This window comes from Sphaerodactylus townsendi, linkage group LG14, assembly GCF_021028975.2.
Source record: "Sphaerodactylus townsendi isolate TG3544 linkage group LG14, MPM_Stown_v2.3, whole genome shotgun sequence".
Lineage (NCBI taxonomy): Eukaryota > Metazoa > Chordata > Lepidosauria > Squamata > Sphaerodactylidae > Sphaerodactylus > Sphaerodactylus townsendi.
The window spans coordinates 6,550,820-6,563,461 of NC_059438.1; the positions used below are offsets into that span (position 1 = coordinate 6,550,820).

General features: G+C 46.7%; 2 protein-coding genes across 8 annotated transcripts in view; one reads left to right on the forward strand and one right to left on the reverse strand.

The window, feature by feature from the left end:
* Nucleotides 1-285: 285 nt before the first annotated feature.
* On the reverse strand, nt 286-2,353 carry DDX28 (DEAD-box helicase 28). The gene has a single exon (XM_048515681.1). The coding sequence runs from the start codon at nt 2,109-2,111 to the stop codon at nt 489-491; it is 1,623 nt and encodes a 540-aa protein (XP_048371638.1). The 5' UTR covers nt 2,112-2,353; the 3' UTR covers nt 286-488.
* The window catches only part of DUS2 (dihydrouridine synthase 2), a 28,615-nt gene continuing 18,183 nt past the window's right edge, over nt 2,211-12,642 (forward strand). For 3 of the 7 annotated variants that reach the window (XR_007246133.1, XR_007246134.1, XM_048515686.1), the window contains exons 1-7: nt 2,211-2,462; nt 4,342-4,484; nt 5,463-5,508; nt 6,927-7,018; nt 8,169-8,212; nt 8,895-8,955; nt 11,991-12,038. Coding sequence is in view for 5 of the 7 variants with exons in the window: in XM_048515686.1 (XP_048371643.1) it covers nt 4,359-4,484; nt 5,463-5,508; nt 6,927-7,018; nt 8,169-8,212; nt 8,895-8,955; nt 11,991-12,038 (417 nt within the window). In the remaining 2 variants the exon portion in view is untranslated. The other 4 variants (XM_048515685.1, XM_048515684.1, XM_048515682.1 and 1 more) reach the window with 3 other exon arrangements.

Below are 12,642 nucleotides of genomic sequence, written 5' to 3' on the forward strand. Positions count from 1 at the left end.
GAATTCCCTAGATCAGTGGTGGCGAACCTTTGGCACTCCAGATATTATGGACTACAATTCCCATCAGCCCCTGCCAGCATGGCCCTAGATGCTATGGTCAATTTGATTAAAGCAATAGGGCTAAGTTGGCTCTTCTCTTAGATCCCATGGACCACATGATGGCTTAAACAGACAGAAGATCAGGTTCAGTATGCCACTCCCCAGCTTCTAACCCAGCCAACACGCAAGTTAGCCAGCAGACACAAGCACCGACCCATGCTAGTCAAGCAGCTCTGTAGAAACAGATTTTTATGTTTGCAACTTTATTTATAACAAGTTTCTTAGGGTGGGTTGCCTTTCTTTGAGTGTGGTTCTATAGAGGGTTTTTTTTCAGATCCTCAAGTACAAAAAGCTATGCGGCACCTTTGATCAGAACTATGAAATTCCATGTTTATTTAAATACTATTTCAAGTCCAAAGTCTTCAGCTGGGGCTCACATCTCTTTTAAACTATGGCTTCTTAACTGGTGCCTCCATGCCTGGCAGCGGAGCCCTTTTGCGAGCAGCCATTTCTATTTTCTTGACCAGGTCCACGTCCCACTTGTGGGTGACAAAGCTGATCACAGTCCCCGGAAATTTGCTGCCTACACGGCCCACTCGCCCCACCCGATGCAAGTAGTCATGCAAGGTTGGCGGGAAGTCATAGTTGACCACTAGCTCCACCCGCGTAGTGTCCAGTCCCCGGGAAGCTATGTCCGTGCATACTAGGATGTTGAACTGTCCTGTCTGAAAACGAGTGAAGATGTCAGCTCTCATAGCTGCTGGCATCTGTCCCTGGAGGCGAACGTGCTTCACCTTGTGGTCATCTAAGATATAACCAAGCCAGTTGACAGTTCTGGCACCACTGCAGAAAATCAAAACGGCTCCGGAAGTTGAATTCTGATCTTTGAGGAGCTGCAGCAGTTCAGACACTTTGTCGCTGCCCTTTAGGCGCACAAACTTTTGTTCAACATGAGGCTGGAGGCGGTGCAGATAATAGCTCGTCAGCATGCTGAAGCTGCTCAGGTCGGTCACCTTGCTCAACAGATCACCCAGCCCTTTTGGGAGCGTGGCTCCCATGGCCACCAGCTGGGTTTTTGGATCCCAGTCATTATTCACTTCCTTACTGTTAGTTGCAAAAGGAGTCTGCTGAAGTATATCTTCCACCAGGTCCACAAATGAGGGATCCAGTAAGGTGTCCACTTCATCCAACACAAGGAAACACAATTTCTCCAAGGACAGCATCCGCCTTCGCAAAGCCTTGCACAGAGCGCCTGGTGTGGTCACCAGAAGGTCAGTGGGTCCGGAACACAGCTTCCGACGGACCATAGCCATGCCCCGGCCTCCACCAATCTCTCTCACTTGCAAGCCCAACCTCACGCACAAGTAAGAGGCAATGCTGCGCACCTGTCCTGCCAACTCCCGCGATGGCAGCACTATCATACCACGGGGGGAGACAATGGACGCATGCCTTGCAAACAGGCTCTCTCCTAGAAGAAGCCGCTGGATTAAGGGCAACAGATAAGCCAGGGTCTTACCGCTGCCCGTCTCTGCAGCACACAAGGCGTTGTGCCCACCTAGCAAGACAGGAATGGCTTGCTTTTGAACGGCGGTGGGTTCAGAGATAGCTAAAGCATCTTGCAAGGCGGCGGCTACCTGCGGCTCCACTCCCAACTCCGGAAAAGAGGAGGAAGAATTGGCTTTGTCCCGTGCCTGGGGTAGTTCCTGCTTCGTCCTCTCCAGCTGAAAATAATCCCCCCGGGACAAGCGATGTTTCCAGCCGTCCGAGACCAAGCGCGGCCGTTCCCAGCGTCCTACAACGAACCCCGTGCCTTGGCTCAGATCCTCTCTCCGGGTCCGCAGCAGAAGCTTCCCGGCTCGAGTATTGGGAGTGGCAGCGGCCGCCGCCAGCCGGGCCCTTCGCGCCGCTTTGGACTCGACTTTTTGGAGTCGCAGCTGCCAAGCGCGAGGGATCCGGATCACGGTCTCCTCTAAAGGCGGATCCCTGGAGGACAGTCGCGGCCAGCTGAGAAGAAACTGGCCGGGAGCGCGAAGAAAGGCCGCCGGACGCTGCGCGCAGAAGGAAAGAGCCATAGATGTGGCTCACGCGTGGCGGCGGCTCCGGGAATGACGCAGTCTGATGACGCAATAAACCTGCGCTCGCCTGGAGGGGTCGCCCGTTAACAGGCTTCTCTAAAGCCATTAAAGAATCAGTCGCAGCCCAATGACGACATATATTTCAGATTTATATATATCTATATATAATATATATATTATTAAAATGGGGGTTATGGTAAAATGGAAAAGTCTTTCCATCTCTACAGGACAGTAAAAGGGAAAGAAAGTTGTCGCGGACTAGTGACGTCATGTTGCGGCGACGGGAGGCGCGTGGAAAGCTCCTGAGGTGGGTGAGAGCCTGAGAGCGACTGACAGAGGAGGTGGCGGGTGAGTTTGGGGGCGGCGCGATCTTCCCCTTACCTTTAGGCTTTGTATGCATTGCTGTTTTTCTAGCGAAGCCTCCCTTCCTCTCTTCCCCCCCTGCAAACTTTTCTGCCTGACACGTGTTTGTATGAGGCTCTTTGAGTAACGTGTGGCTGTCACACCCTGGACGAGTAAGAGAGAGGATCTGGGCTACCAACAGCGATCACTGGCCGATTTCCAGGTAGAAATGGCATCTGAGATCGCCTTTTTACTCCCTCTGGTCTCCCCCATACAAGTATGTTTGTTATGTGTTGTCAGGTCACTTCCCACTTATGGCAGTCCTGCGAATGGATAATTTAATTTATTAATATTAAGTACAGATTTATTATTTCCCCCATCTTCTGAGGAGTTTTGGGGTGTTGTGTGCCTTTTTATGTAGTGCTGGAGACTCCTAGGCTGATATTTCTTGGGAATTTTAGTACTCGTGTAAATGGTAACTAACCAGGACCAACCCAGGATTTTATAGCTTCTTTGACTGCCGTAGGTCTCCACCAAACTTTGAGTGGCCCAACATACAAAAGAGGCCCCATCCTTGATTTAAATTTTGCTCTATTGCCATTTTAAGTTTTTCAACTCTAGCCTTTCTCTTGCCTTTTATATAAAGGTTAAAAGACTCTTTAGGGATTGACTCAAATCCCGTAAACTGTGTTACAGATTACTAATGTGGTCTGTTCTGCAGAGAGTCTTAGCACACAAAGGTGTCAAAGCAACAAACTCTCAGATTTCTCCTGTTCTTTGGGAAGCCCATTTTAACTACTCAGTGAGCCCTTGGCCCAGGGGTCCCCAAACTTTTTAAACAGGGGGCCAGTTCACGCATGGCCAGAGCCCAGCTGGGGGCCGGACCAAGTGCCGCCCGCGGGGGGGGGGGGGGGCGCCATCCATCTGCCCTCGACCCGCCCCTGGCCGAGCCCCCCACCCCCGCGGTCCCCTTCCAATCCGGCCCTGAAGCTCCGCCGCCTTTCTCTCTCCCCCCTTGCCGCATTGGTACGGTCCCCTCCGGCCGCTTGGAATGAGCAGCGAGTCGCCCGCGCTTAATGCTGTTTGTAAACCTGGGGAAAAGGAGATAGAGAAGGGGGAGATCCGCTTCTGCCCAGCGGGCCGGATAAATGTCTTCCGGGGGCCTAATTTGGCCCCCGGGCCGTAGTTTGGGGACCCCTGCCTTGGCCAGTCGTCCCTCTATTACCCTGTCTTTGACAGTTTGCACTATTGGATAGAGCCCTTCGGGATTAGGGTGGGATATAAATCCAAATAAATAATTTAAAATATGGATGAAATTATCCTACTAATCTTCTGAAAGCTGGCAAGGCTCCTAGGCCAAATTAAATTCCTCCCAACCTCTTTAAAGATGACTCTTCCTGATAGGCCCCAATGCTTGCCAAATTATGCATGATAGATGCATTTCTAACGAATAGAGGCAAGCGTTATAACAAACAACAAGAAAGGGGACATCAAGGATCCTGCTCATTACTATCCAATTAGTCTGTTGTCTGTGTTAGGTAAATTATGTGCTTGCTCATTTACTTCTGAAGCTGGAGATATGGATAAAGGATTCTTCTGTTTTGGACCCTGAACAGGTTGGCTTTAGAAAGAGGAGTTTGACTTTGACTTGGCTGTAAAGTACACTTCTCAAAAGAAAGGAAAGCATTTATTGAGGGATGGTTTTATCATTGCAGCAGTTCATATCTTTAAACACATTCCTACAGGACATTTTGCTCAGATGTTAAAACATTCTTAGCTGCAGTTTGAAAGCTTAGGAAAGGCATTTTGACTGTTGAACAACGTAGCTGGTGGAAAGGAGAAAACAATGTTGATACCTTGTTTCTGTTTTTCTTTGCTTGTTTAGATTATTACGAAGACATCATGACGGTGAACACATCATCGCTCTGTTTCAGAAACAAGGCCATTTTGGCTCCTATGGTACGAGTTGGAACCCTCCCTATGAGATTGCTGGCTTTGGATTATGGTGCTGATATTGTGTACTGCGAGGTATGCTTTAATTAATGGGATCTTGCTTCTATTTAGGAATCAGTAGCTTTGCAGATAATATCAATGCAACAATATCCTTTTCTGTGGTCTGTTTTGTTTGGCTGTAGTTTTTGGCTCTCCTGTTCAACTATACAGAGGCAGGAGATGGACATTTTGAATGCCTCTCTGTGAATTATATGTATCTATGTTTGCTTGATAAATATATTTTGAGCTTTCTCTAGGAGTTAAATAAGGCTGTTTTGGTTTGCACATGGCAGATACAAGCAGGTCTACTTGGAAGTGTCCCATTGTGTTCTATAGCGTTTACTCCCAGAAAAGGATTTCAGAATTAGAGCCAATGGGGAGTAGTTGAGCTAGACATTAGAATAGTGAGTTTATAGATACACAGTCACATAATGATTTGTAAAGTCTTTTGAAGGGTTTCGTCCACCCCCTTCTTGTTATGTGACTTTGCTAACCAATCAGTTGGGTCAGAGATCAGGATCTGTGGGAATCAGCCACCACAGTCCAGATATACTGTGGGAATCAGCCACCACAGTCCAGATATACTGTCAGAACAATCCTCACACTGTCTCTCTCATAATCATAACTAAAAAATTTGGGTTTCAGTTCCAGGTCTGTACAGATTCTCCTGTCACTTTCAGGCAAAGTTTTCCCTTTCCTGCTTTAAATGTTCTAAAGGAAAATATAGCACTGATCTTAATGGCTGTTAGTTCTCATAGGGGTTCCCTTTGACCAAGGACTTTAAATCATGGCTTCAAATGATACTCTTATCCCGGTTTTTTTTTTAAGGCACTTTTGAGTTTTGTTTAGGTTTGGTGCAGTTACTTAGTTACAAGTAAAGTGGGAGAGATGAGATTTTCTTTGCAGCTTCCATTTCTATATGTTTTCTTCTGCTGGATTGGAGTGTGGATTAATGTGCAGAATTTTTCTGTTTGGTCTACTGTATTTTTAGTTACCTTTGCCTTCATTCTTTAGGAGCTAATTGATCTCAAGATGCTTCAGTGCAAGAGAGTTGTAAACGGTGAGTAGCTGCTTTTTCAAGAGAAAACTATTCTTGAGCATATTAATAAACTGGAAGCTGATGGGTTGATCAGTGTACAGGTAAAAATATTATTTTTTTCTGTTTGCAAATCACATTTGCCAGACATTTTTCTAGCTTTGTTAAATTACTAATAATCTGGTGGCAACATTGTCCAGCTTCAATTCGAGGTATATTTTTCTTCCTTCCGGGAGCTGTATTGGAATGTAGGACAAGCCATTACTTGCAGCAGCCTGGAAAAGAACTTTCTTTCCAGCTGTGTGGCGTAGGCTTAAGCAGTGACTTGGACAGAAAGTCTTATTCTTGTGGAACAGCAGCAGAGAAACCCTTCCCTACAAAGACTCGCATGTACCTTTTTTAACTTAAATGTTAAGAAGGAGGCAAATGCTTTTCATGGACAGAAATCATCCTTGTTCATGAAGAAACATTGGAGACGAGGAAGCTCAGGGTAAAAGAAGTAAGAAAAGGGCGTAAAAGAAGTAAGAAAATTGACAGGCCTGGTTAATAGGAAACTGTTGACCATCCATAGACTTAGGAGGTCAACAGGGGCTTTTGTGCTGTCTGGCCAGTTTGCTAGCATGCTGGCGCCGGGACTAAGTGGTGGCTGTGATGGACAAACCGGGTCTCCTCCTGATGCAACTATATTGTGGCCAAAAAGGGAGAAGATGTGGGGACTTTGTTTTATTCTGTAGAATCAGGTTCTTTCCCCGCTGCTGTCATTATTGCACTTGCTTGATCTGCGCATCAATTTTGCGTTGGCTTGTTTAGGATAGAGCATTTCTTGTATATTTGGGGATAATGAACTTGGAGTTTTAAAGTGCAGTCTGAGTGTAGTTTGTTGTCACTTCTTGTTCGTTTTGCAGCAGAGGGCCTACCAGCCCCAGCGGACTCAAGCCCATCCTGTCTCTGAGGGCGTGAGTTGTAGGAAGCTGGGACTTCAAAATATTCTGGATTGCTGCTATAAGTTATTAAAATCCTTCTAGTTCCTAGTCATGTCAATCCACCGTCTTGCTCCTTTGAGGGTTTAGCAGTTTAATTAGGAAAAATCAAAGCCCTCGCTCTTTATATCTTTTATATATATTTAACACTGGCAAAGCTGCCTTTACTTGGATGGCCCAGGCAAGTCCCATCTCAACAGATCTCTAAGTAAGGTCTGTTCTGGTTAGTTCTTGGATGGAAGACCACCAGAGAAGCATAGGGCTGCAACCTGAGGCAGGCAATGGCAAAACCACCTCTGAATGCCTCTAGCCTTGAAAACCCCTCAGGGCCACCATAAGTCAGTTGTGAGTTGATGGCAAAACAAAAACATTTTCACCTTTAAAGACTTACTATGCAAACGTGGACGTTATTTGAGTGATGTTTACCTTTAAGCAATTCGGCTTTCCTTCTCTGTTTTGCAGAGGTGCTTGAAACAGTAGACTTTGTGGCGCCTAATGAGCGAGTGGTGTTCAGGACCTGTGAAACGGAAAAGGACTCCGTTGTCTTTCAGATGGTAAGGGATCACCCTCCGTTGCCTTTCCATTAAATGGAATACAATCTGAGTCATTAACATTTTTGTAAATAAATCACCAATGCTGTTTCCACTAACATCTTGCAATTTTATTGATAACAGGAGGTAAAAGAGTGGCCCTCTGAACTGACAGGCTTTGGTTTTGTGCTTGCCCTACAAACCAGGATTGCAAACAGTAGCTTGTTTTCAGTTTGCGGTCTTGGCTTGCAGGATCAGTTGCAGGTAATGGCAAACTCTGAGTCTACCATCAGCAAGGAAAGAATTAATCAGCTTGTAAGGCATGAGCAAGGATTATGCAGGTGAACCTGAAGCTCATCCTAGGCTTGTTCTCATTGTGCCAAATTATGTTTCGGTATTATGTCTGCACCAGTACTTTGGATGCACCTACTGATTTTGTTTCAGGTGGAACAAATCCACTATAACGGTGTTGGGAAATATAATTCTTATAAAACATTCCACACATTTTCATCTTTGAACTGATCATGTGTTTTTTTGCACATTCATTCATTCATTCATTCATTCATTCATTCATTCATTCATTCATTCATTCATTCATTCATTCATTCATTCATTCATTCATTCATTCATTCATTCATTCATTCATTCATTCATTCATTCGACTTCTATACTGCCCACCCCCGGAGGACATGTGTCCTTCCCCAGGTTGATGTCAACAGGGTATGCTATATTCACAATTTATAAAGTAATATCTATAGCTCAGGCAGAGCAGTTAACAGTAGTAAATGCATTATATAAAGGGGGAGTATCCTGTCCCAAAAGTTCATAAATTGACTTACAGTGCAGTCCTAAGCAAAGTTAGATCCTTGCAAGTTCTAAGTCTGATGAAGTCAACGCCATTCTAAGCCCATTGTGTTCAATGGATTTGGAAGGGTCTAACTCTGTTAATGATGGCCCTGCTAGCAAATCAAAAGATAAGGCACCTGTGGGAAGGACGGAACACAAATCACCAAAGGTTAATTCTCTTCGTTGCCCAGTAATTGTGCTCTCTAAAGCATTGTTTAGAAATGGATAAGCAAACCAATTTTTTTTTGTTTCTCGACTGAAGTTTATATTTCTGTGGTCTGTATATGAAGTAGACTGTTTATAATATTGAATGTTTTCTATTCTTCAGGGGACTGCTGATGCTGAGAGAGCCCTAGCAGTAGCCCGACTTGTGTAGGTATCTTTCAGAGTTTATCTTTGTGATGGCTTTTTCTTCTTTAGTAGTTGCTTAGAAACCAGCTTCGTATAACCTGTGAATCTGCACACATCGTGGTTCACGTAATCTTCACCAGTTGGCCCTGTCTTAAGTAAGTCTGCAAAAAATTGCAAGCTTACACATTTTTGCTGCGCATAAACTTTCATTTGGAAATAACATGGATTATAAGCCTCAGACCAGCATGTTATGTTTTTGTGGAACCCAAAATCAGAGAGGTCTTATAACCCAATCCAAGGGAGGGGCTCTGCTGCCTCCAAAGGGGTTCTGCAGTTGGCTGCACTGTCAGGAACACTCCCAGACCACCCTCATACCCATTGGCATGAGATCTTGTGCCCGACGGATGCCATCACAGCCCAGACTTCTGGGTTCAGGCACTGCAGAGCTGTGCAGTGCCCCACTGCCTGTGTGTTCACCTCCCCCCGCCGGTGTGTTTGCCCCTTACGCCGACAAGGTGAGTGCCCATGTGGATGCAACCTTGCTCTGATTCTATAACTGGTTCCCCTCTTCTGGATTGGGCTGATAATTTTGTAGTAGGCAAGTTAAGGCCGTAAGAGTGACTGTTTTGCAGTTTCACACGGTACAGATGCAGGTAATCCAAAATACCGACCTGTTTTTTGTGTTTTTCCTTTGTCTTTTCAGAGAGAATGATGTGGCTGGTATTGATGTCAACATGGGATGTCCCAAAGAATATTCCACTAAGGCAGGTTGAAACTTGCCCATTTAGCATTTTGTTTTCTTTGATGACCTTGCGTATTGACTCCCGTCAATCTAGTAATAGTCAGTGGTTTACAAAATTAAAATGGCATCAGGTCAGGAAGTTAAAACACCAAATGCCCATTAGAATAGGATGGCCAGAAGTGCGTACATGGGGGATGGAGTTTCACATCTAGGGGCCACAGCCCAAAAGCCCCTGTCTATCATACTCATTAACATAACCTCTGCTATGGGTTGGTGTGGGTGTGTGTGAGAGGGTGAATGGGGAATAGAGAAGGTTTGTGCAGGCTTGTGCCATTCTGGGGTGGTGTTGGGGGATTGGGAGAGGGTGGGGGGAATGGGGAGGGGGCTGGTGGGCAGGGTGTGGCCAAGCCTCCACTGCCCCAGCAGCATACGTGTTGTTTGGGGGTTGGGAGAGGGAGGGGGGGAGGGGTTGGAATGCAAGAGACGCCCTTCCAACCAATATATATTTTTGGTATGTAATGCAATGATTTCATGTATGTAACAATTCATTCCTTCATTTTTGCATAAACTGTGCTTTTCTCCCCATTGGGACTCAGAAGTGACTCAGCTGGGAGATGCCATGTTTATTGAGTCATTAACTTTACCCTACAGTGAGATGAGCAGTCAGGTGTGACACAACAGCCGTGGGCCTGCTCCTCATCTCACCTAGCTCATACCCCGAGAGCCAAGTAATAATTAAAGACGCTCCCATCTCAGAAGATCAAAGCTGGCAGTTGTTTAAAGGATTCTGTGTTCCTAGGGCATGGCATGTCTCGTTGACATTTTAGCAAAGCTCCAAAACTCATGCACCGCAATGTATCCATTCTGAATAGATTGCCTGCTGTAACTGAGGACAGAACTGTTTTGTTTTGTCTCTGTAATAACCACACCAGAATTTTGTGCTTTTGTTCTAGAAGGAAAAAGATACTAGTTGGGCAGCCCCATCCAAGAGGCAGTGTATCTGGCTGCAGCCGTTCTGGGCCACAGCCTTCAAAAAGGCTTCCTGATGGTGCAGGGAGGCCAGAAAGGGACAAAAGCCTCCTTGCCACCAAGAAGCCCCCATTGTCCGTAATAGACTTACGGCACCCTTTTTGGTGCCATAAGTCTGAGACTCATCTTCTGGCTTAACGAGGCAAATGCTGGGGGAAGTCGTCTAATGCTGGCTCCTCCCCTGGCACGCCCCTGCTACACTGGTGGCACCAGCCAAGGTGGTGGGACACTGGTGCCGACATCTGGCACTACTTCCTAGTGCTGGGGAGAGCCACGGCTGCTGTACACCAGCAACATTGCCCTTCTGCCGGGGTTAGTGCCCCAGGGAGGGGAAATCTGCCAACATGGCTGCACACCGCTCCCACAAGTGAATTCAGCCCCCCACTTTGGATGGGGCTCTCAGAATCCTTGGATTTTTGTTAGGCCATTTCCGCACGGCCGTGGAGGCGCCTCCACGCCAGCAGAATTCTCGCCGGCGTGGAGGCGGAGGCCGTTCGCATGGAAGCATGCGGGCGGCCTCCAGACAGGCCGGCAGATGGCAGGCGGCTCCGCATGGAGCCTCCTCTTCCCCCTTCCCCGTCCCACTCACCGTGTCCCCGTCGTCGGCCTGCTGGCCGTCGCAGCCCCGCCCACGCTGCCCTCCGACCTCCAGGGGTCAGAGGACAGCGTGGGCAACGACCAGCTGGCCGACGGCCTGGACACAGTGGGATGAAGGGAAACAGCATGTTCCCGGCGGTGCTGTTCGCACCGCGCCGCCGGGAACACGCTGTTGAAGGAAAAACAACCCTTTAAAGGGTTGTTTTTCAGGGCGGCTTGACGCCGCCCTGGGGGGGAGGGAGCAGAGTCAGGTCTGCACTGCTGCGTTGCAGCAGCGCCGCCTGTGCGAATGGCTCCCTGGGGACGGCGTTTATCCCGTCCCCAGGGCGCCATTAATGGGCCGTGCGGAAACGCCCTTAGTTTTGGTTGCAAACTTGCAACACAGCTTCAGTTGCTGCTTTTCTCTTTATGATAAGGTTGTGAAAGACCCAACAAAAAACTTCTTGCTTTGCAGACATTTATTGTGGGCTGACATTGCCAGTGATACCATCTTTTTTGTTTCTGGCTAAAGCGCATCTTTCTCTGAAGTTGAATTGCACCAAAATATGTTTGAATTCTGTGCTTTTTTCTAGCCCCTGTCACCAGCCAGAGTGCTTTGAGATGGGGGCATGCTTGCAGCAGTGCATCAAGCATACAAATGTAAAATAAATTGCCGCAGCGCCCAGCAAAATGATTGAATCCAGCCAGCTTTTGCTAAAAATATAAGGGCTTTCTCTGCTTGGGTTTATCTTTTCACCTTTGGACCTGAATAGCTTCTGCTAGAAAATTTTAAAGTATCCCTTTAACATTTACTTTAAAAAGTAAAGTTGTAAATCTTCTTGTCAGTGAGAGAGTGAGGAACCTTTACAGCATGGACAAGACACAGCTTAAGCTTGTGTCCATCTTATTTTGCTTTCTGGTTGCCTGCCAAGAAATCGTTCAAGTGTCCTGAGCTGAGTACGTGTGCCGTCCTTTTGAGCTACTCACTGTATGGCTGGAGTGGGTGGCAGTGAGGTCGCACTTCAATAGCATTAATTCGTTGCTTCCTTCTGCTTGATTGCATTATTGAGCACTTGGTCAGAGCTTGAGCTGTGTGGCGCCTGCTCTGGGTCTGGGCAGGAGACAAGAGGGAGGTTTGCGTAGGTTCCTCTGAGTCTTCCAAATAATAAATAACGTTGTTATGATGGCCGAGTCTCTGGGGAGTAAACAAGGCTGCCTTCCAGTATTTGTAGTGACTGGTGTACAAGAAGCCATCAGATGTCTTGCAGGCCTCATGCCCAGAGTTACCGCTAAAACCAGGAATAGCGAATGTTTTGTGGAAGCAAAGATGCCTCTGATAACATCTGGGATGCTTGAGGTTTTCTACAGGTATGCTGCAGCACTTTGTTGAATAGTGGTATTTTGTGGTGTGTTTACTGCTGATGAGTTAACGAATTATTTGAATTTTCTCAGGGAGGCATGGGAGCAGCGCTCTTGTCTAATCCTGATCAGATAGAAGCTGTAAGTATTCTTGGTGTGAATGTCTTTTTGCCCTTCTACCGTTATTCATGAGGAACAAGCTGTGGGGTAGGTAACGCTCCCACCTGGTGGAGCATCCTACCTGAGACAGCCAGGAAGACCCCCATGCTGCTCGTATTCCATTGAAAGTGCAAAACAGAAAAGGAAGTAGAACGGTAGTAGAACGGAGCAGTGCAGGAAGCCACTTTTTACTTACTTAAGGAGCAGCAGTGGCGTAGTGGTTAAGAGCAGGTGCATTCTAATCTGGAGGAACTGGGTTTGCTTCTCCGCTCTGCCACTTGAGCTGTGGAGGTTTATCTGGGGAATTCAGATTAGCCTGTTTCCTCCTCCTCCTCCTCCTCCTCCTCCTCCTCCTCCTCCTCCTCCTCCTCCTCCTCCTCAGTCTTCTTTGTGGGCTTTCCAGGAAAATGTGAATTAGAAAGCATTTCCAATTCAGATTTAAATAGGTAAATATTTAAATCGAGTTAGTGAAACATTTAAATCAAGTTAGCTAAAGTTAGCTAAGTTTAAATAGTGAGTGAAAGGAGAAAAATAGACCACATAAAAATGTGGACCATGGACAAACATTGGGGTTTGGAACTTCTTT